We start from the raw sequence: 24,026 nt of genomic DNA on the forward strand, positions 1-24,026 counted from the left end.
CCCACCTCAGCCTCCACAGTAGTTGAGACCATAGGCACATGCCACCACACCCACTTAAATTTTGAATTTTTTGTAGAGACGGGGTTTCACGATGTTGCCCAGGCTGGTCTGAAACCCTTGAGCTCAATAAATCCGCCTGCCTCGGCCTCCCAAAGTGCAGGGATTACGGGCGTGAGCCACCGCGCCTGGAACTAACACCTCTATCAAATAGAGAAAACTAACTTTTTTTCTTTGGAAGCCATAAATTCACTATCAGATATCTAGGAAGACAATACATTCAGGTAGTTACATCTTTCCATAAATATATCTTTCCCTACCTTATATCTGGTATCTTTCCATAATCCAAAAAGAAAACAAAAAAACCTATCTTAGTGAGCAAAACGTTTTTAAAAGTTAGTACTTTGAGTTACATTTTTATACCTAGGAAGTTAATTAACATGTATAAGACACATAAAACCAGCCGGGCGCGGTGGCTCACGCTTGTAATCCCAGCACTTTGGGAGGCCGAGGCGGGTGGATCACGAGGTCAGGAGATCGAGACCACGGTGAAACCCCGTCTCTACTAAAAATACAAAAAATTAGCCGGGCGTGGTGGCGGGCGCCTGTAGTCCCAGCTACTCGGAGAGGCTGAGACAGGAGAATGGCGTGAACCCGGGAGGCGGAGCTTGCAGTGAGCCGAGATTGCGCCACTGCACTCCAGCCTGGGCGACAGAGCAAGACTCCGTCTCAAAAAAAAAAAAAAAACACATAAAACCTAATAATTTTTAGGTTTGACAAAAGTCATACCCTCACAAGGATCCACAGATCCTTTGTCTCCAATTCTGAAACTCCAAAAGCTCTGGAAACCAAGTTTCTGTTTTTTTTTGTTTTTGTTTTTGTTTTTTTTTAGTAATTTATTTGACAGTCAAATAGATCTATCCTAAACTTACTTGTCAGAAGCGTCTGACTCAAACTGAATGAGGCTATTTACTTGTATTTATTTATCCCGTATGAACAATCATATATCTTGCTGCAAAAATATTAATGTATTTGATTATGCAGTGTTTTCCCTAAACTCCCTGGGGTATTATAGAATATACAGTATATGACATTTGGTTTTTACCCAAGTCCACCAGACCACAGCAGACCTTGCCCTGATTGCTTGACAAAATCTAGAGCCCCTTTCCAGCTTCTCTGAGGCCATACCCCTGGCTCCAATCCAGCCTTTTCTTGACTACTAATTGAGGCTGCACGAACAGCTCAAAATGCCTATCGTGATGTCAGTTGGAGAAATAAACATGCTGTGTGATCATACCGAAAGTCAATGTTATCACCTTGATGGTCAATGACCCGTGGTTTAAGAAGGAACATCTCGGTTTTTTAAAAAGTACCTTTCTATTTTTATCACCGGATGCTGGGCAGTTGAGGATCAGAATTAAGCCATTAGCTCGTAGGCTTGCAATGATATCTGCTCAATAAATATTTACCATTTAGCTGACGCACATCTTGGGCAGTATGTAAGAACTTCTCTCACATTGTGTTGGCAGCGACAGACATGTGCGGAGAAAAAGTAACCGGAGGCCTTATACTGGCTCAGCTCCAGCAATAAATCCATCATTACTCCATGGAACTGGCACACTCCCCGTGTATATCTCAAGGACCCCACCCTCTGGCCGGCAGGATCATATCTAGGGATCTCAATTAGAGATCTCGTAGTGAATAAGGGCGAGTTATTCTTGTAACGCCAGAGGTGGTGGACCTGCCGACGCCCTAGGGTGGGACATTCCGGGCTTGGATAGTAAGACATCGTAAATATACGCCAAAATGCCCACACCAACGTTTCCAGAGAGTATTTCTTTACAAGTAAAAGACCGACTCAAAATCATCCCTCTCAAAACGCGTCTCTTTGGAACTGCAGAGTTAGGGAGTTAAGACGTTCTGCCTGACCCCACCTACGTCGGGCTTGCGCTCTCAGAGCCAGGGCACCACGCCGCTCCTGCGCAGGTCCTAGACTCCTCCCTTCGGGAGGCTCACCCCCTCCCTTCTTGGCTACTTCCGGCCCTCACCGAACGCCCTCAACGCGCTTGCGCCGTTTTGATAGGCTTCTCGGGCAGAAGTAATCGGAGCTCTGCCTCTGTGGAACCGCCCCCGCCACCTCTTCGCTCCGCCCATGTGTTACCGCCCCTCCCGAAATCTCGCGAGGGTAGGTGCGCGTCGGTATTTTGCGGGCAACTAGCTCTTCCAGCTGCTGTAAATTGCTGCTGCGGGAGAAACTGGAGCCGCTGTAGCCGGCGCGCCCTTCCTCCCCTACTGCGAGGAGCCACCGCCTCTTTCGCGCTCCTTATACACCTATCACTGGGAGCGGTGGCAGCAACATTCCCTGGACCCACCGCCGCCTCTTCAGGCGGCCGCTTTGCCGGTCATTCCCGAAGCCCGGCAACTGAGGGCGGCCCCCTTTCCTTAACAGTCTCTTCGCTACAGATCGTCTGCTCCCTCAGCCTCGCCTGAGACCCACTTCCCCAGTCTCGCCCGGGTGGAGGTCGACGAGGAGGAGACAAGAGTCACCCTTCCTCCAGGCGGCGCCGGCCCCCTCACCCGCGGGTGTGTCCTATAAATGGCGTCGGAAAGCGACACCGAGGAATTCTATGATGCCCCTGAAGATGTGCACCTAGGGGGCGGCTACCCCGTGGGGTAAGTAACTGCAGCTATGGCAGGAAGCCGGGCATCCCAAGCCCACCGCATCTTCTGTGCCTTCCCCCTACACCTCTCCCAGGTCCCGCTGTGTCCGCCACCGGTGTTCCTCCCCGTCTCACTGGAGCACTTCAGAACCCAGACCTGAGGCTTCTTAGGGCGGGGTGACTCGGAGAAGGGGGAGTCAGCCACCTCGGGCAGCCTCCCGGCCGATTCCCTACTGAACGGTCCCAGGGTCTCTCTCGGAGCCCGTTTCTCTTCTGATCTAGCCTTCTGTGAGGGGGAACAGCTTACGTGCCTGAGTCGGAGATTTGTATCTGTGGGGTTCTGAGCTTACCTTTCAAACATCCGTTTTGGCCTCCGGTACCGTAGATTAAAGGAGCAGTAACAGGAGAAATGTAACTTGTAGTTTTTTATCCTCCCGTTTACCGCTAACTTACCTATTCACTTCAGAGGTGGCTGTAACTCTCCCCTATTTGCCGTCCTCTTTTTCTTGCACACAGCGAAAAGGAGCGGGGGGAAGGTTGGGTATCTGCTTAAGAAAGTCCTCTAGCGAATGTACTCTAGATCAACAGTGTTTTATTAAAATAACACCTTATCGTGAGGTAAAGGAAATCGAATACACGGTCCCTATTAGGAAGAATGCGGTCTAAAAGGATGGCCAGACAGAAGAAATGTGCACAACTGACCGCAGAGGGACAAACAAGTGCTGAGTAATCTGGTGATTGGAAGGAGAGCCCCAGCTTTGTGTTCTTTATCTAATTCTGCAAGATGTTTTAGTGGTGATTAATATGGGTGATTCCGAATAGGAAGTACAGTAGTTGGAATGCTCGCTTGACTAGGACTTGTATTTACTTACCCACTTCTCCACTTTTCAAAGTTGGGGTAGTGCTTTAAAGCGATTTCGCCGAACTCCCCTACGAATGTACGTGGAAATAGAGGCAGTGAAATATATTTTCATGCCGTAAGAACTTGAGGATTGGTAAAATGTATATGTTAGTATAAAAGACTAATATGGTTCCAGAAGTTCACTGCCTTCAATTCTCATACTTACTCCGTGGGAGAAATACCCGCTGTGATGCAAGTATAGTTAGCCACGCATGCTAGAAGTCATTCTAAAAACTAATGTATGTTTATACACAATATGCACCAAAAAGTTACAGTAATAAAATCAGAAAGCAATGTACGTTGGTAGATTTCAGATGTGTGTCTTTCCACCAACCTTCATGTCACTGTTGTGGGATTTTGGGGTGGCAGTGGCCAATCTTGAGATGGCACCTAATCTCCTTCAAGTTCAATATCTGAGACAAATTTAGAGCTAGGTGTAGAGCATAGGAAATACATTTGGGTTTTGAAATGTATTGGATTTCCGTGAAACTTAATTTTTGTGTGTGTGGTTTTCCCTTCAAAGTAATGAACTGACAATTCAGATTAAATGAGAGACCAAGTCCTTTGGTACTTTTGTGTGTGTGTATTGGGGTGGGGGAGGGAAATCATCAGTTTATGAGATGATCAGTTTAGAACTACTCTGTGGATATTGTTTCTTTCCATTGAATAAGTTTAATTTCAAAGGACGCAAGTTATATCAGGACCTGTGTAAACTGTCTAGTCCAGTACCTGGGCACAGAGAAAACATTCAAAATGTTCATGCTTTTCTCCTTCCTTTCTTGGCATTGGCAAATTTGTTAACTTTACCCAGAGCTTACTTTGGGAGATATATAGAACTTGGAGCTATTTTACTTATCTAAACCGGATGAGTCATTTTGATAGAATTGATAGAGTCACTTCTTCCCTCATGAGATAATATAGCTTCTCAAGCACTTTGATCCTCTGATATTAGGTGAAAACTGAAAAAAGTTTTTTTGGAACTCAGCTTTCTAATTTTAACTTTAACCTGCCCAATTACTAAGTGTATTGAGTTCTATGGATAAAACTATAGGGTCAGTTTGTGGATTTCAGGGCTCCTTTCTGTATTAAAGGATTGGAAAGAGAATAGACTAATCTGGAGAATTGCATCTGAAAAGAACTGGCAGCACTGAGGGCAGAAAAAGGTTAGCATCATTTACATTTTCCTCTATCCTTTGTGGAAGGTTGTACATTTGCATAAGACACCGTGAGGAGATCTGGGTGGGCAACTTATAACCTAGAAATGTAGTGAGAAATCTTGATTTGTGGAAACAGATTGCCTTACTAGATATTGGTCATCAGAAATATGTTCTGTTCCTTGATATGATCTGGAGTGGCAAACTATACAATTTCTAAGGTTAATAGACTGAATTTGGGCACTTCAGAAATGTTCCTTGCTGTTGTGTGTTTGGGAGTACACAGACTATGTCAACAAATTGTAGTAAATTGAATAGGCAGTGGAGACTTACCTCATGTTTTGTTAATTAGCACAATCCTAATACACAGGCTATTTCCTAAAATTAATTTATTTCTTGCATTTTCCTTCCAATGATGTCTTCAGCTTTGTTAATCTACTCTTTGAAAGCAAATTTAATAAGTTAAAAATCAGCCCAGTTTTTTTAGAGACTTTTAATTCCAATATAGCCTACTTTTCCACAGTGGCAGATGATCTTCACTTGCCCAGCTTTGCAATATATGCCATATTTATAATGCTTTTTAATTGATATTTTAGTTCAGGTTTTCTTTATTCTTTTCTTTTTTCTTTTTCTTTCTTTTTTTTTTTTCAAGACAGGGTCTCACTCTGTTGCCCAGGCTGAAGAGGTGGTGAGATCATGGCTCACTGCAGCATCAAACTCCTGAGCTCAAGTTATCTTCCCACTGGTGCATACCACCCTGCTCAGCTAAAGTTTTTTTTTAGAGATGCGGTCTTGCTATGTTGCCCAGGCTGGTCTCAAACTTCTGGCTTCAAGCAATCCTCCCACCTCAGTCTCCCAGGGCGCTGGGATTACTGTCAGGCATGAGCCATCTCGCCAGGCCCAGGTTTTCTCATTTTTATCTTCATTTTTACGTATGAGGAACTTTTTTTTTTTTTTTTGAGATGGAGTCTCGCTCTGTTGCCCAGGCTGGAGTGCAGTGGTACGATCTCTGCTCACTGCAACCTCCACCTCCCAGGTTCAAGAGATTCTCCTGCCTCAGCCTCCTGAGTAGCTGGGATTACAGGTGTGCGCCACCACGCCCAGCTAATTTTTAGTAGAGACGGGGTTTCACCATGTTGGTCAGGCTGGTCTTGAACTCCTAACCTCATGGTCTGCCCACCTCGGCCTCCCACAGTGCTGGGATTACAGGTGTGAGCCACCGCGCCTGGCCTAGGAACCTTAAACTCAGAGATGGTTAAGTGAATTTGTCCTAAGAGAGAGCTTTTAAGTGGCAGAACTGGGATTTGAAACCAGCTCTTCAGACTCCTAGTCCAGTATTTTTTTTTTTTTTCTGTGGAGGGCGATGAGAGCAGTGACAGAGAGGTGGACAGAGATCCTCCCCTGGTAAATTCTGGAGTAAAATGCTTTAAGACCAAGTTGCTGAATTGAACTGATACATCTTCATTAAAACCAGCAGCCCAAACTTTTTTGTTCTCTTGGCAAGAAATTCCACTTTCTTTCAGCAACGTGTATTTTTGTTTAGTCAGATAGGAATTTTGCAAGATCATAGCCTGTTGCAGCTAGAAGGGACATCTAGTTAAACTCCTTCGTGTAAAATGTTGTGAAAACTGAAGCCTAGAGAGAGAAAGGAACTTGTAAAAGCTGCCACAGCAAATTAATGGTGGAGCTAGGTCTAGAACCCAGATCAGTTTGACTGTCTGGCGTTCTTTCTGCTACCGGGCTGTCTTTTGATAGAGCAGGAAAGAGAGGAGGAATTGTGTGGTATACTAGAAAAGAGCCCTGGACTGTGAGTCATTTTATTTCCTCATCTTTAAATTGAGGGGATTACACTCTTGAGAACCCTTCCAACTCTAAATGTCTTTATATTGAGGTTTAATAGTGTGCTTGTATTGATAAGCTTTTGTTCTTGGTAAATCTTTTGTGATTTTTTTTTAACCTTTTAGTTTAACTTAATGGTATTTGGTACATAGTTCAAGACCCATACATTTGAAATTAAGTATTTACTGGGTAAATTATATATGAGATGAATGCCCCTGCTAACTCATGTGGTTTATACTTACACATACTAAAGGCTGGCACTGAGAACATGTTGTAAAAATAAAAGTAACATTTTCAGCACTCTTTTTTTTTAGTGGCAGCCAAAATATTTTTGAGGCCTTGGAAGAAGGATAGAATCATAACATTTTTAGAGTAGGAAGGGACTGGAGATCATTTTAGCCCAGCCTTCCCTTTTAACTGAAAGTGAAATTTAGGGTCTGAGAGGGGAAGTGACACATTGCTAATAAGGGCAGACTTGGAACTAGAACCCAGGTCTCTTGATTCCTCACTTATACCATGCTACCATATCTGCAGGAGAAGGGAAAGTATTGCTGGGTATTCCTGCCATAGGTTTCTGGCACTTACCCTATTAGCTGAGCTTTTAAAATAATTTACTTGACTGTTTCTTCATACCTTGCCTATCAGAGGTCTTGAACTGTTTTAGAATCCTAAGTTTTGCTCACTAGTTTTTTCCAAGTGAAAGTGAAAAACAATGGCAAAATAGCTTGTCTAAGAACAGTGATTATTTGTATTATTTTATTCTTAGGTGTTTAGTTAGTATTAACTGCAATCTACCATATTCAGATTGGAATAATGATAAAATCTTAAGTCATGGGAACTGAGACCAAACTGTCCTGAATAATTGTTAGGTCTGAAAAACAAAAAGGTGTGTAGCTGCCTTTGTTGAAAACTCAGCTTCTCACTTTACTTAGTTGTCAGAAACATTTGTCTCTGAATTGAAAATTGATACAAGTTTTAATTCAAAAAATACCTGTACAATATTTATTACTTTAGGGAAGTTTCCTTAAAAATGGCTGTTGATGAGTTGACATTTGATCACAAATTTGATTACTGAAGGCTTTGAGGAGTGATAGAAGTATATTTACAGATGCTGTTTTATCGCACTCATGTAACATCATTGAAGTGAGAAAAAAAAAAACCCCTCTACGTATTAGTTAGTAAATTCAAGTTCTAAATTTAGTGACATCTGGCCAGGCACCGTGACTCACACCAGTAATCTCAGCAGTTTGGGAGGCTGAGGCGGGTGGATCACCTGAGGTCAGGAGTTCGAGACCAGCCTGGCCAATGTGGTCAAACCCCATCTCTACTAAAAATACAAAAATTAGCTGAGCATGGTAGCACACACCCAGCTACTCCGGAGGCTAAGGCAGGAGAATCACTTGAACCCGGGAGGTGGAGGTTGCAGTGAGCCGTGGTTGCACCACTGCACTCCAGCCTGGGCAACAGAGCAAGACTCCGTGTCAAAAATAAACAAACAAACAAACAAGTTATATTTAGTGACATCTAACTGTCAATTGGTAACTCATGGGGGTAGGATAGTCCATAGTGGCATGGCAATTTGGGGGCTCAAATTGAATCTGTATAAACTCCTGTAAATTGGAAACTTTATTCTCTTCTTGTGATAATCTACTTCGTAAGATAGGACAGATAAAATTTGTGTTTTTTTTTTTTTTTGAGACAGGGTCTCACTCTGTCACCCAGACTAGAGTGCAATGGTGCAATCTCAGCTCACTGCAGCCTCGACTTCCCCAGGCTCAGGTGATCCTCCCACCTCAGCCTCCCAAGTAGCTGGGACCACAGATGTGCACCACCACGCCCAGCTAATTTATATATATATATACACACATGCACACGTATGTATATACACACATATATATGTATATACATTATATATACGACGTATATATAATGTATATACATATATATGTGTGTATATATATACACGTGTATATATATATACACACGTGTATATATATATATACACATGTGTATACACGTGTATATATATATATACACGTGTGTATATATGTATATACGTATATGTATATATATATATATATATATTTTTTTTTTTTTTTGTAGAGATGGGGTTTCACCATGTTGCCCAGGCTAGTCCCAAACTCCTAGGCTCAACTGATCCAACCAACCTCGACCTCCCAAAGTGCTGAGATTACAGGTGTGCACCACTGCACCTGGCCCTTGATTTTAAAAAATATTAAAAACCTAAATAGCTTTAGGATGTGAAGTATAGTGGTGGTCTTAAACAGAAAATAATTTCTAATTATTGGTATTTTAGACTTACTGTCTAACCTTTACATTACCCAACACTCCGTATGTTTGTACTCTTCAGTTCATTGTTAAGACTTTGACAGAATCAGATGAATTTGCCAGGCAAGCACCTTTAAGAGGCTGCTTGTTTCCTCCTCATACTCTGCAATTTTGGTAGTTACTTCCTGGAGTAGTAGTGGAGGTGGAGGAAGGGAGTATAAAGAGATCATGCAGGTTGTGGTGATGGAGGTGGAGGAGGTAAAGGTAGCCCCAGCAGTAGGTATAGAGACCAAGTTACAGTGCTGCTTCCTGGGGCATGGATAACTGAGATAAGACACATCCCATCATTTTGATACACATGTTCACAGCATGAATTAAATAACCCCTTCTCTAACAGATTAATAACCTATAAGAAATACCTCAAATCAAAGTAACAAAAATTGTAGGTACTTTATGATGTCCTACTGATATTTAGCTTGAATTGATAAATAACCTATGTTTCTCATTTCTATCCATAGTTAGGCTAATGCCTACAAACTTTCACAAGGTCTGTTCCCCTCTCACTGTTGGATATTATTCAGCTAACCAGCTAAACCTTTAATAGGGTGCTTTCCTTACTCTTCAGAGTGAAACTCTTTCTATTCCCTTATTTCAAACTCAGCAGTCTTTGTGTTAGTCTGTCATCTCATGATTCAAAACCGAGGAAAAAGCACCTACGACATAATGTGGGCCTCATACCTGATGACAACCCCGATGTTTTTCCTCAGTCAGTATACAAATTTATCTTGGTTACTATAGCAACCAGTCTATCAGTTATTCTTCTAGCTCTTTTGCCTTCTCTCAGATACTAGGATTACCATATAATCAGCTTCTGCCAGAGCGCTTCAGGTCTTAGAGTTCTATTACCAGCTGCAACTGTCTGGCAGTTCACAGTTTGGCATTCCATCAGAGTCAGTTGTTTTTTAAGTCCACAAAACCTTTTTGTCTCCAAATCTTTTTAAACATTTTAAACGTATAATTTAACAAAAACATGTTTAGGCAGCAATTTCCTCATACTAATTTTCTCAATCCAGTGTTAGTCATTGCCCTGAAGATTGAATGCATTGCATCGCTGCATCCAATAGCCATCCCTTTATAATAACAAGTAGAATCAATTTCCAGATCGAGGGTGACCATTTAGGAAATATATTTGCAAATGTGATTTTAGACTCAGTAGCATCACAAACTAGCTAAAATGACTTAAAAGCATCTTGATCATCAGCAGCTACCAAATAATCCAGCTTTTAACAAAAATGATTTCTATAGGTTGTAGAAAGAATGTTTGGCCTTTAGATTAATTCATTTTAATTTGAGAAAACTGTTTAGAAAACTAATAGGAAGTGTTATCTTTCTTTTGTAGCCCTTGAATAAACAGGAAGAGAACAGTAAAGACTGAATACTTGTATGGGTCTTTTTTTTATATATTTATTTGACATACTTTTTTAACTCTTAAAAACCTCAGAATTCATGTAACTAACATAGTTTTAAATTTTAAATATGTTTACCTGTTTTGCTCAAAATAAGGATTGGCCAGGTACAGAAGCTCACACCTGTAATCCCAGTGCCATTAGAGGCTGAGGTGGAGGGATCACTTGAAGCCAGGAGTTTGAGACCAGCCTGGGCAATGTAGCAAGACCTCATCTCTACAAAATGTTTTTAAAAATTAGCTGGGTATAATGGTGCATGCCTATAGTTCTAGCTATTTGAGAGATTGGGGCAGGAGGATTGCTTGAGCCCAGGAGGTCGAGGGTACAGTGAGCTATGATCACGCCACTGTACTCTGGCCTGGGCGACGGAGCCAGACTCTGTCTCTTTAAAAAAACAAAACAAAACAAAACAAAACAAAAACTATAGTTAAATTATGATAATGCTTCAAGGAAATCTTTAATTGTACAAATAGACTTAAGACCGGTTTCACTTTCTCCACAGAGTCCTGATCTTTAAAATTTTTCAAAGGGGGAGTCAGTTTTTTAAAAAATCTGAGGATGAAATATAAGATTTTTTGAAACTTCTGAGGGAAAACTTGAATGGTATTTTTTTATTATACTTTAAGTTCTGGGGTACATGTGCAGAACGTGCAGTTTTGTTACATAGGTATACACTGAATGGTATTTTCTAATAGGTATCCTATACAGAACAAGCCATACCTATAACAAGCTATCTATATCTGTATAAAACCTACTTGGCCACTACTAATTGTAACAGACTATTCCAGTACAAAACTCATTGAACCATGGGCATTCTTATGAACCACAGATCAAACTTTCTAGAGAATCTATAAATAGTATGTAGTGCTGTATGCAAACTCACTGTCTCAGGAGCAAGCATCCTGATTACTAAGCAAGCTCAAGAGAAGAGGTGGGAGTATTCTTTCTGACATTGTTCTTGAACTGGTAAGAATAGCTGTGGATGAACTTAATATCCATAGTCCTCTTTTAATTCTGTGCCTGAAAGTATTTATTGAAATTGGAAGACTAAGGGAATCATCTTTCTGGTTATTAGCAGTACTGTTAACAATTGAATTTTTTTTTTAAATCTGTCTTTTAAAATATATTACCTATCCATGCCAAACTAAAATGGCAGGTGGATTGAACATTTCACTCAGCCCCAACTCCACCCCTTTCACTGCCAGCTTTTTCTTTCCTAGCTTACTCAATGTCATTAGTGCAGAGATTTCCTAGTATAACTACTTCTTGTCCCTTAAAACTGAGAAGGGTCAGTGATGGAAGAAATATAAAGAGTGGGAACTTTTGGAAGGAGTAAGGGAAAAATTGGTTACCTTGGATATGGTGGACAAGCTGGTAAAGACTGTTTAGTGTTACAGGTGGGGCTTAGTCACTGGATTAGTGAAAGATGGGTGAGCAGAATGAACAAGTAGCTTGATAAAACTAGTAGCTTTGTGAGTGAAAGCAAGTAGGTTTGTCTGTATTTTGCAATGGGTATTTTATCTTTATTAGCTTGGCTTAAGGGTTAAGGTTAATGATTGAGATCAGTCCTTTTTCCTTTAAGTGCACGTTACTGTGCCTATTATGTCCCAGATCATAGCCCTTAGCTGTTGACTTTTAACCTTTGCCTTATTTCCCAGCATAGTCCACAGTTACGTCTAGCAGTGCACACAAGGTTTAGTTGGGGAGGCAGGTGGTGAGTAAGCATGCTCTGTGGTATCTACTGCTCTTCACAATTGGTTCTGCTTTTGAACTTCCTGGTTCTCTCCAATCTCCAGTCACCCCTAACCACACACAGGTACCAGTTCCTATAAGAGGAGGTAGGTAAGGGAGCTAAGGCAAAGAGAGTGCTTTAGATGTATAAGATCTTCATAACTTGGGGACATCCTATACTCAGTGAATATTAGATGTTAACAGTGAAACCTTGGGAGGTGTTGCCAGTTATCCTGCATTCCTATCAGTTCCTTGTTACCAACTTTTTTCAGGAATGAATGTGTTCACAGTAAGAAATATTATAGTGCTACATGTTACATGCAAAGAATGATAACACCATAATGCTAACTAAGGGTGGTCATTTGTTTTCAAAGTTCTTTTAAAAAGTTAGTGTTTCAAACAATGAAAAGCAGTATTTTTATGCCCTTCATTTTAAGCTTTGACATAATTGATTACGGTATGGTAGCCAGGTCAGAAAATGACCTTGCTTCTGAAAAAGCTGGAATCCCAGACACTGTTACTTCATTTCAAAGGGTTATGTTCTTTGTTCCTAAGGGAAACCCCCTCAGGATATGAGCCATTGCTGATTTGGGTTTCAGTGCCATGTCAAAAAGTCTTAATCCCAGATTTTTTTTTTCCTACAATTGTTTTATGGATTGTTGTCAGTTGCTTAGTTAGGCCACAGTACTGTATTGTGTTTTGTTTTTATTTTAGTATAACTGATTCATTTTTTTGGCCACAAGCCTCTAACTAGAAACACAATGTTTCTTTTTCTCTTTCCCTTCAAGTGTGTTTTGTAGCAGTCACAAAGAGTGACTGCTTTGTCACTCTTTGTGACTACCTACCTAATCAAACCTCTATTGGCTTTCAAACTAATGGGAAAAATGTATTCCTAATAGCTGGGTAATTACCAAAAAGTTAAATGATTAGTAATTACTGTTTAAGATATAAATAAGATTGAATAATTTGTAATAATAAATAGTAAAGGGCTTAAACTTGACCTACATAGTGTGTTCTGTAGGTAAGCATTCTAGATAATTGAAGATTTTTGTAGAATATATATATCAAGTCATTGATATATATTTCTTTATTTTTTTATTTTTTACTTTTTTTTTTGAGACAGAGTCTTGCTCTGTCACGAGGCTGGAGTGCAGTGGCACAATATCAGCTCACTGCAACCTCCACCTCCCGGGTTCAAGCGATTCTCCTGCCTCAGCCTGTGGAGTAGCTGGCACGCCACCTTGCCCCACTAATTTTTGTATTTTTAGTAGAGATGGGGTTTCACCATGTTGACCAGGATGGTCTCGATCTCTTGACCTCGTGATCCTCCCACCTCGGCCTCTCAAAGTGCTAGGATTACAGGCATGAGCCACTGTACCTGGTCTGATAAATATTTCATTAGAAAAAGAATGTAGAAGTAGAAATTCAAGTACATAAAGCATAGAAATTAAATTTAGAAAATAAAGTACTTAATAGCAAATTTTACTGAAATATATTTGAGTTTTTGTTATCCATGATATTGCAGGAAAACATGAATAATTAAAAGCTATCAGTTACACGACAATCTCAGTTCAGTCATTAGTTTACCATCAAAGCTTTTATCAAAGATAATAATAGTAGGTTTTCTTTAATTTTAAAAAATAAATAGTTTGGTTTGAGTTTTGTTCCTCTGCTCATCTTTGGTGATGAGCAGTGAACTCAAAAGAAGAAAAACAAATCTTGAAGTCTGAGTAGTTCACTAATAGAATTTATCAATTTAAATTTTTAAAAAGGGGGGCTCACGACAGGTGCTTTAGAATGCTACTTTTTATTTAGAAGGTACTGGCATTTACTTTTAAAAATTAGTACCCCACCAGGTGTGGTGGCTCATGCCTGTAATCCCAGCTACCCAGGAGGCTGAGGCAGGAAGACCCTTTGAGGCCAGGTACTTGCGACCACGCTGGCCAACATAGTGAAACCCTGTCTCTAACATTTTTTTTTTAAACTTAGCCAGGCATGGTGGTACTTGCCTGTAGTCCCAGCTAGGTGGACGTAGAAGGGGATTACTTGAGCCCAAGAATTCAAGGCTATAGTGAGCCATAATCATGCCACTGCATTCCAGCCTGGGCAACAGAGTGAGACCCCGACTCTTAAAACACACACGGCCGGGCGTGGTGGCTCATGCCTATAATCCCAGCACTTTGGGAGGCTGAGGCGGGCAGATCATGAGGTCAGGAGATCAAGACCATCCTGGCCAACATGGTGAAACCTCATCTCTACTAAAGATACAGAAAATTAGCTGGGCATGGTGGTACACGCCTGTAGTCACAAACTAGCTAAAATGACTTAAAAGCATCTTGATCAATCAGCAGCTAACAAATAACCCAGCTTTTAACAAAAATGATTTCTATAGGTTGTAGAAAGAATGGCCTTTAGATTAATTCATTTTAATTTGAGAAAACTGTTTAGAAAACTAATAGGAAGTGTTATCTTTCTTTTGTAGCCCTTGAATAAACATGAAGAGAACAGTAAAGACTGGATAGTTGTATGGGTCTTTATTTTTAAAAAGCCACGTGTCTTTCATTTTTTTATATTTATTTGACAAACTTTTAACTATTAAAAACTTCAGAATTCATATAACTAAAATAGTTTTAAATTTTAAATATGTTTACTGTTTTGCTCAAAATAAGGATTGGCCAGGTACAGAAGCTCACGCCTGTAATCCCAGTGCCATGAGAGGCTGAGGTGGAAGGATCACTTGAAGCCAGGAGTTTGAGACCAGCCTGGGCAATGTAGCAAGACCTCATCTCTACAAAAAGTTTTTAAAAATTAGCTGGGCATGATGGCGCATGCCTGTAGTCCTAGCTATTTGGGAGGCTGAGGCAGGGGAATCACTTGAACCCAGGAGGTGGAGATTGCAGTGAGCCGAGATCGCACCACTGCACTCCAGCCTGGCGACAGAGCGAGACTCCGTCTAAAACAAACAAAAAAGAAAAAACCACCACCACACACAGATTAGTACTCCATTTAATGTTTTAGGTAACTTACAAAATCATATTAATATGGCCAGGCACAGTGTATCACACCTGTAATCCCAGCACTTTGGGAGGCCCAGGCAGGTGGATCACTTGAGGTCAGGAGTTCCAGATCAGCCTGGCCAACATGGTGAAACTCCGTCTCTACTAAAAATACAAAAAGTTAGCCGGGCATGGCAGCACACAGGAGCTCCTCCAGCTACTCGGTAGACTGATGCAGGAGAATCCCTTGAACCCGGGAAACAGAGGTTGCAGTGAGCCAAGATCACACCACCGCACTCCAGCCTGGGCGACAGAGTGAGACTCCATCTCAAAACCAAAAAAATATCTTAGCACTTTAGCTTGATAAAGCTTCTATAATACGGCCTGTAGCCCAACATCTTGTTTACTTTTTCAAAAGTAACAGTGATCTAGCATGATTGCATTAGATGTTGATTTCTCTAGCCAGGCATAAATTTAGTCATCTGTTTCTGTCTCGATTTTACTGGAAATTACTTTAAGTCATTAATAGATTTGACTTTTATTCTAACCTACTTTAACAAATTGGGACATTGTGATATAGCTGCCTTACCTTGGTGTTATTGTTTTACTCTAGCTATTTATTGAATGGTTGTGAATGTGCAGAATAGAATGTTTTTAGTTTGGAATTCTTGAGTAGGCCCAGGAAAATGGTTTTCTGTTTATGTCAGTAAATACATTATCAAGCTGTTCTTTTAGGAATATGGCATAAAGCTGCACTACATATATCATTTTTGAAAAATCAGGTTGTCATTTTAGATAAGATATAATTGTGAGAAGGTCCACTTGAAGTTTTGTAATTACCCTGTATGTGACCAGATGCACAACAAAGTTTCCTTTGATTTCATTAAAGATCATTTACAAATATTGCCACAAAACCTTCCAAAAAACATAGGGCCATTGTGCCAAATTTTCTCACTATTTCTATTAATATCATTGATAAAATAATTATTTTAGATATAATCTGCTACGCTTTCATAGTATTTAAAATTTAAATGTCCTTTCAAAAGGTAATAAAAGTAATAATTCACATCTTGAAGATTCAGTTAATTTCCTATTAGATAATTGTCATGACTATTCTCAGCTTTTTGTGAATGTTGTTAATAAACCAGTATTGCTTTGTATCCAAGGAAATTCGAGTGATTTCTATTTTCTGCTGCCTAGTTACATGACATTTTGGGATGTACTAGGAAAATCAGACTAATTTATGATTGCCTAGCACTTATTTTTTTCCTGCTGTTTTTAGACTTCTCAGGTTTAGTTGGTATTATCACTTTTGGTAGTAGTCAACTTAAAATATTAGTAGTCAGCTTAAAATAGGACTGTGAGAATGAGAGTGGTACTGTTACAAATGATTTAGGTTTGAAAGGCCAGCAGATGATTTTTCTCTTAGATGCCATTTCTTCAATTTGAGTAGTACTGTCTTAGGTTGAAGGTGCTTATATACATTTCAACTCCAGTGTACAGTATTACATACCACATTTTAAAAGCTGTGTACTTAGAGCAAGATTTAAGAACAAAGCAGAACAGTCTCTTGTTCTCTAAACTTGAAGTGTTTTTAATTTTTGGTTCAACCTAGGGTTAGTTTTGTTTGTTTTTATTTTTGTTTTTTGCTTCATTTTTTGTTGTCATCATTTTTCTGCCTGGCCTCAGTGGGCCCAAGAAAGAGTTCTTGTTAAGTGTTTTCTGAGCACCAGACGCGTGATTCCCTGTTTAGACTTAGCACTTCAGTGTTGGTCTTAGTTTGCTATCAAATCTTACTGTTTCAACTTGCTGGGCTTTAGAAATCAAAACTCTTTAATTAGTTGCTTACTTTAATGACTGGCTAAGTCCTTATCTATGCTCATACCCTGTTCACCTCAAGGACCTTAGAATCCTAGCACCTTCTTTGTACAGGCAAGCTATTTGCTTTGCATGATTCAGTTCCTTGGTGCACTGCTTAAGCTTATCTTACTTTTATATTTTCCTTGTAACAAAGGATAGAGGGGGATAAAAACAAAATCAAGCTGTAGGGTAATTTCCTGGTGAACCTTTTGTAGTCACTTTCATGTAAGAAAAATGTTTCCCAAGCAACCAGCTTTATTCTAGCTGACTCACTTTGTACTCCCTCCTTCCATGTCATTGCTCCTTTTTACCTCTTTAGGAGTCTGTTAGGAATTTTGCAACCTGACAAAAGGCTTCTGCAGAGCCAACCACCATGTTTTTTCCTCAGGGCCTGAAAAAAAAGTGAGTCTTCTTACTGACAGGAAAATAAAAAGAGACCGTGTTAGTCAGTTTTTTTCTGTATGTTCAATTGTTCTGGTATATTCTTTTCATTGAGTATAATGAAAAGTCTGAAAATAATGTTAAGTGTGAGATTGCTCTCATATTTCCTTTTTGTACTTTAGGAGGTGGTTCTTTGAGTTCCTAGTTGTTTAGTTGAATATGAAGCAGGTGGCAAATGTAGGTTTGGTCTACACACTGATTCCTTCCTATTCGCAGAAGGGTTCATGTGTTTGTTTTTAGATAATCTTCAGGTAAGGAATAGAGAAACACCAAGCCCAAGAGGCAGAAGGATCTGTCTATAGCTAATGAGTGAGAAACTAACTGTGGGATGGTTTATGGTCTCTGGCTCTTTGAAACCACAGACATTTAAAGTTATTTTTAAAAAGCCAACTTGGCTAGGCACAATGGCTCATGCCTGTAATCTCGAGGCAGGCAGGGAAGCCAAGGCAGACAGATTTCTTGAGCCCAGGAGTTCAAGAACAGCCTGGACAATGTGGCGAAACCCCATCTGTTCAAAAAAATTAAAAAATTTTTTAAAAATTAGCCATATGTGGTGGCGCACGCCTGTTGTCCCAGCTACTCTGGAGGCTAAGGTGGGAGGATCACTGAGAGGCGAGGGTTGCCAATGACCTGAGATCATGCCACACTGCACTACAGTCTGGGAAACAGAGACCTTGTCTCAAAAAAAAAAATAACTACACCTAAGCACTTACACCATTATTTTAAGTCCTGATTACTTTAAGGCCATACCACATGAGTGCTGAAGATCTGAATTTAAACTTGGAAAAGGTGTTCCTATAATTGCCTGGAGAAAAACCAATAATTGCCCAGAGAAAAACCACTTGCAGAAGCTATGAAAAACCAAGTTAGATTCCTACTAGTCAGCCATGTCAGTAGCTGATTTCAAAATATGAGTTTTGCAGTAAGCCAGGCAAGACAGTGCAAGTAGCTTCTATTTGGGAATCTAATCTATATGGGTTCTTAATACATACTTGTATTGATTGCCATTCAAATATAGGAGCTATTAGTGCTTCAGTTGTGGGAAAATTGTGAGATTATGCATTGACAGAATTGAGAAGCAAATTCTACTTCATGTTGCAGAAGGCTCATCAGATTTTAGATTGATATAGGAATAATATAACATATTTCTACTACCTTTTTTGTAAAGTGAGGAGACTTCTGAAGTGACTTTGTATATGTAGTAACTGAATCCCTTTTTAATGACAAAATAATTTTAATTGATATTTATCTAGAAAGTTGGCTTTTGATGGTTATTTGACCTATACAGGTTAACCTCATTTTGAACATGTTGACTGAGGACAGTTTCAGTGATTATAAGTCAATTCACATATCTAGAGATTTTGTCAATGTGTTACAGTAGCCATCTTGGTTTTGTGGGGCAATCTAAGCCAAAAATAATGAAGCTGTTTATATACCTTCCTGCTTTTTGCTGAGCATTTTTGATCAATGTACATAATACCATGCATATAGTATTTGCATTTAAGCCTATTCAGTGCATGCACTGTCTGGAAGAGCTCTGACTAAATAGATACATGTGCAAATTTTTTCCCCATTCAGTGAACACTATTAAAAAATCAGATGAATATTTATACAGTGGCATTGGCCATGCAGTTCTTCCTGCTTTGTCCCTTTATCACACACTAACAGAACATAGGATTAATTATCCACCTAATTAACTTGGGGGTGGGGTAGAGTTGCTGGATAAAGTACAAGACACTCAGTTCAATTCCAATTTCAGATAAACATACTAAAAATGTATTCATTGTTTATCTGAAATTGGAATTGAACTGGGCATCCTTTATTTTTAGTTGCTAAATCTGGCAACCCTAGGTGGGGAAGAGGCAGGAGACTAGTAGATATAGGCACAGTTGTGAGATCTAAATACACCATGCATTGACAAGAATAACCTTACTCTCAGGGGAATACTAAGGTTTTTTTAGCGCAATGGTGTTTATTTTAGTGTCCAATGCTTTTTGTTGTTGTTGTTGTTGTTGAAAATGCATCAATGCTCAAAGCTCAAAAATAGTAAAACATGGCTCACACTGATAATCCCAGCACTTGGGGAGGCAGAGAGGCAGGCAGATCACCTGAGGTCAGGAGTTCAAGACCAGTCTGGTCAACATGGTGAAACCCCGTCTCTACTAAAAAATACAAAAGTTAGCCGGGCGTGGTGGCAGGCACCTGCAATTCCAGCTACTTGGGAGGCTGAGGCAGGAGAATTGCTTGAACCGGAGGTAGAGGTTACAGTGAGCCAAGATCGTGCCGTTGTACTCCAGCCTGGGTGATAAGAGTGAAACTCTGTCTCAAAAAAAAAAAAAAAAGGGAGAAAAAAGAAAAAAATAGAAAAATGTAACAACATATTGTTTAGGGATACATGCACGTATGATGAAACTATTTTTGAAAACAAAAAATTAAGGGAACAATAAGCGAAATCTGAGATAGTGGTTACCTCTAAGGGAGCAGAAAGCAGATGGAATAAAGCACATAGTAGCTGCACTGGTATTAATGCTAATTCTCAGTTAATGTGGTGAGTGACAGGATGTATTTTTTTATGCTTCATAATTACATGTACACATTGCACATATCAAATACAGAATAACATTTTAAAAGATAAGTTAAAACAGACTTCAATAAGAAAATTAGCCTATGTGCAAAATTTAACTGTATATACTTTCTAAAATAAATCCAAAATCCAAAAAGTAAGGTCAAAAGGCATTCTGAAATTTTACCAGTTTGCTAAAGATCATATTGCGTAATTAATAGATTCTAGAATGATTACTTATCTGCTGTAATACATCTAAAATAATTAAACTCTTTGGTTTATGAAAATTTCATTTTTATTACTTGATGTCTACAGTGGTGAATCTTCAGTTTTTGTCTTTACTTGGAAAGATTACTGATTGTTCAGATATATTATATGCCAAATTAAAGGAAAGAAAAACAGCAGCTAGAGCATGCATTAAGTGATTAATTCAAATGAGCTAGGCCTAAACTTTAGGATTCCTAGAACAAAAAATCAGAAATTTGTTTTCCTTGATTAATTTTTAAAAGTTAGATTTCTAACTCCTCCTTTGTAAAAACTATTATGACAGTCTACAATATCCATCAGTAAGCAGAAAAATTCATCTTTAGTAAGTGCCAGTTTAGAGCATTAAGCTGAAGTTAGTGTTTAGTGTAAATGTATTTAGTGTTTTAAAGCACTTCTAGCTCTCTATAGTCTTATATAATTTTGTCTTGTAGAAATAGCTGGAGGGTCTATTCCAGAAAGCCTATCCAAATATGTCCTCTTACCCCACTTACATACACACTTAGGTGCCCCTCCTCTGTGCTTCAAGGTTATCATGTGCTTGTGTCTCTCATTGCAGTTGTTACCTTATATTGAAATTATCTGTTATATTTTCCTCAGCTTATCAGATTGTGACCTTTCTGTGGGCAAGGGCTGGATCTTTCTTACTCTTTATATTTCAATGCCTGAAAGTGCCTGGCACATAGTAGATAACCAATAAGGATTTGTTGACTGAATGAAGGGACCTAAAGACTCAACTAATACAGCTCCTTCATTTTACAGGTGTGGAAACTGAGGTTTAAAGAGATTGTGACTTTAGAAATAGAAACAAGACCACAGAGATTGTCTGTTCCAGCCTTCTACAATATCCCTATTGAGACATCATTGAGTTTCTGTTTTAATACTTTATCAGGGAAGCAGCTCATGGCTTTTTCTAAACTCAAGTTGTTACTGAGATTGTTAGGTTGAACAAAAGCCTATCTCTTTGTAATTTCTACCCTTAGTCCTAGTTCTGCTGCATAATGCTTCAAACATTTGAAAACAACTACTTTTCTTCCTTATCTTCTTCTGGTTAGCCATCCTTTATATCATTCTACTCAGTTTCTAGAACATTCACCAAATTGATTTCTCTTTTGAATATGTTCTGTTTCATCAGTGTTCCTTTTAAAATGAATCTCAAAAAGTATATAATGTTCCTAAGTGTGCTTTTATCAGTAAGAAGTAGAATAGAATTTACCATTCCCCTTGCTCTGGACATGATAGTTCTGATAATTCAGCCTAAAAACACAGTAGTTTTGGCAGCCATATCACAGTCTTTGTCTGAGCAATCAACCAAAATACCTAAATGTTTTCACATGATTTGCTGTTAAGCCATGTCTCTCCCATCATGCATTTTACATTTATCCCTACTACATTTTGTAGTGTTAAGATTTGACACATTGTTCTAGCCCATTGAAATATTTTGGTGGCCAATTGCAGTGGCTCACACCTGTAATCCCAGCACTTTGGGAGGCTGAGGCAGAAAGATTCCTTGAGCCTGGGAGGTCGAGGCTGCAGTGAACCATGATCGTGCCACTGCACTCCAGACTGAGCAGAGCAAGACCCTGTCTCCAAAAAAAAAAAAAAAAAAAAAGATTTTGGGGTCCTGTCAGCCAGTTTACCTGTCTCTCCCAACTTTGTGTTATCTGCAAATTTAGTAGATATGCCATCAGTGTCCTCATCCAAGATATTTGTAAGAACATCAGGTAGGGTAGAAAATAATTTAGTGCTTAAAACCAGATTTTTGTGTGTATACAATATTCTCTTTTATTCTAGGCCAGTAACCCTATCAGAAGAGGAAATTAGGTTACTCTTGCATGATTGGCTTCTGTGAATGCTTGCTGACTCTTAATGAGTATCTTTTTCCCTTGCATAGGGCTCTTAAACAATTAAACAGTGTTTAAGAAATTTGTTTGGAATTGACATCAAATCAATCTGTCTGTAGTTGGTGGCATCTAGGCATCTACTTGCTTTACAGAGTTGACTATTAGTGTTTTCTTTACATCATCCCCTTCCATTCCCCTGATTCTTCAAAGGTTTTAGATGGAAATTGAGCTCTGTAAATTCTCCGATACACTGGGACATAATTTGGGAGAGTAGAATGGAAGTCACTTATAATGTTAATAGTTAGATACTTTTATCTCCTTGAATGCTTTGGGATTCAGTTTCCTCTTTCTACAATTTGTTTTTCTCTTTCTGGTTTGACTTATCAGTAATTTTAATAGAAAAAAAAAGCTGAGATAGCCTTTTACATTATAATAATGTATACTTATCCATATATAAGTAGACCTGCACTTTATATTTGTTGTGCTTGTTCTGAGTATAAATTAAAAAAAATCTTTGTCTCCGGTATTTTTTTTAAATCTTAGCACATTCTGAGTGCCAGCCTTTCTGATAATGTTCTTACAGGTTTTTGCAATTTTTCTTGGATATGTGCCCATTCCATCCCTCCAATCTCTCCTGCATGTTTTTAAAAAAATATTTCTTCTGACATGTCACCATGAAGATGCAATCAACAAAATTCAGACATGAGAAATTCTACAGGATGAGCAACCTACTTTCTTCAACACATGAATTGCAAGAAATAAGAGAGATTGAAGGGGAACCTGCTGATTTATTGAAAGAGACATATCAACTGATTGTAATATATGGACCTTATTTGATTGACATACACCAAACGTAAAAAAATTTGGGCAGTCTGGGAAGTCTGAATGTTATATAACAGCATGTTATATATAATATATATAATCTATTAATGTATATAATAAGGAATTGTTAAATTTTATAGTAGTGTTGTGGTTATGTTTTAAAGAGAAATCTTTGTCCCTTTTAGATGCATACTGAAATATTTATGGTTAAAAATGAAATGGTTTCAGCTGGGCGCAGTAGCTTACACCTGTAATCCCAGCACTTTGGGAGACCGAAGCGGGCGGATCATGAGGTCAGGAGATGGAGACCATGGTGAAACCCCATCTCTACTAAAAATATAAAAAAATTAGCTGGGCACGGTGGTGGGCGCCCGTAGTCCCAGCTACTCAGGAGGCTGAGGCAGGAGAATGGCATGAACCTGGAAGGCGGAGCTTGCAGTGAGCCGAGATCACGCCACTGCACCCCAGCCTGGGCAACAGAGCAAGACGCCGTCTCAAAAAAAAAAAAAAAATGAAATGGTTTCTGGGATTTGCTTCAAAATAATCTGGCAGAGGGGTGGAAGAGGAGTACTGATATTGATCATTGTTGAACATGATCAACGTGTTGTATATTTGGGTTTATAATATTACTCTCTCAATTTTGTATATATTTGAAATGGCCATAAGTAAATGTTGGAAAAACTCCCCCTAAATATTTATTGTCACATAGATTTTTACTGGCAGATTTGGGACTAAAACTCAGGTCTCCTGATTCCGCTCTTTTTTTTAATTGTGTAACTAAAATTATAACTCTTGTACTTTCAGATTGATGTCATGTTGTCCTTTCAGTCTCTGGGACCCCCAAGCTTTCCCTGAGAAATTTGTGGTGGTGCTTGTAGATAAATTAAGGCCTTACTAAAGGGCCACAGTTTCACTTGACTGGCTACCCACCTATGTGAAACCATAAGGGACATTAGACTTACTAGTGTAGAGAGGCTGCATGGGTTATTAGAACCAGCAAAGAAACTTGGGTCCTAGTCTTCACCAGGCCTTAGCATAAGTTCTAAGATGGCAGGGACCATGTCTGTTTTGTTCACTACTTTATACTCAATACCTGGGACCATGCCTGGTACATGGAAACAATCAGTAAATGTTGAATTAATGGATTAATTTAACCAATGGCATAATTTCCCTCACATGTAAAATGAGACAGTTGATCT

General features: G+C 39.3%; 1 protein-coding gene across 1 annotated transcript in view; it reads left to right on the forward strand.

Annotated features, from left to right (window-relative positions):
• Positions 1–2,160: 2,160 nt before the first annotated feature.
• Positions 2,161–24,026, forward strand: part of WDR44 (WD repeat domain 44) — a 103,654-nt gene continuing 81,788 nt past the window's right edge. The window contains exon 1 of the mRNA XM_003262238.3: positions 2,161–2,670. Within this exon, the coding sequence (XP_003262286.1) occupies positions 2,594–2,670 (77 nt within the window). The 5' untranslated portion in view covers positions 2,161–2,593. The remainder of the gene's footprint in view (positions 2,671–24,026) is intronic.

Source organism: Nomascus leucogenys, chromosome X (genome assembly GCF_006542625.1).
Source record: "Nomascus leucogenys isolate Asia chromosome X, Asia_NLE_v1, whole genome shotgun sequence".
In the NCBI taxonomy this organism is placed as follows: Eukaryota; Metazoa; Chordata; class Mammalia; order Primates; family Hylobatidae; genus Nomascus; species Nomascus leucogenys.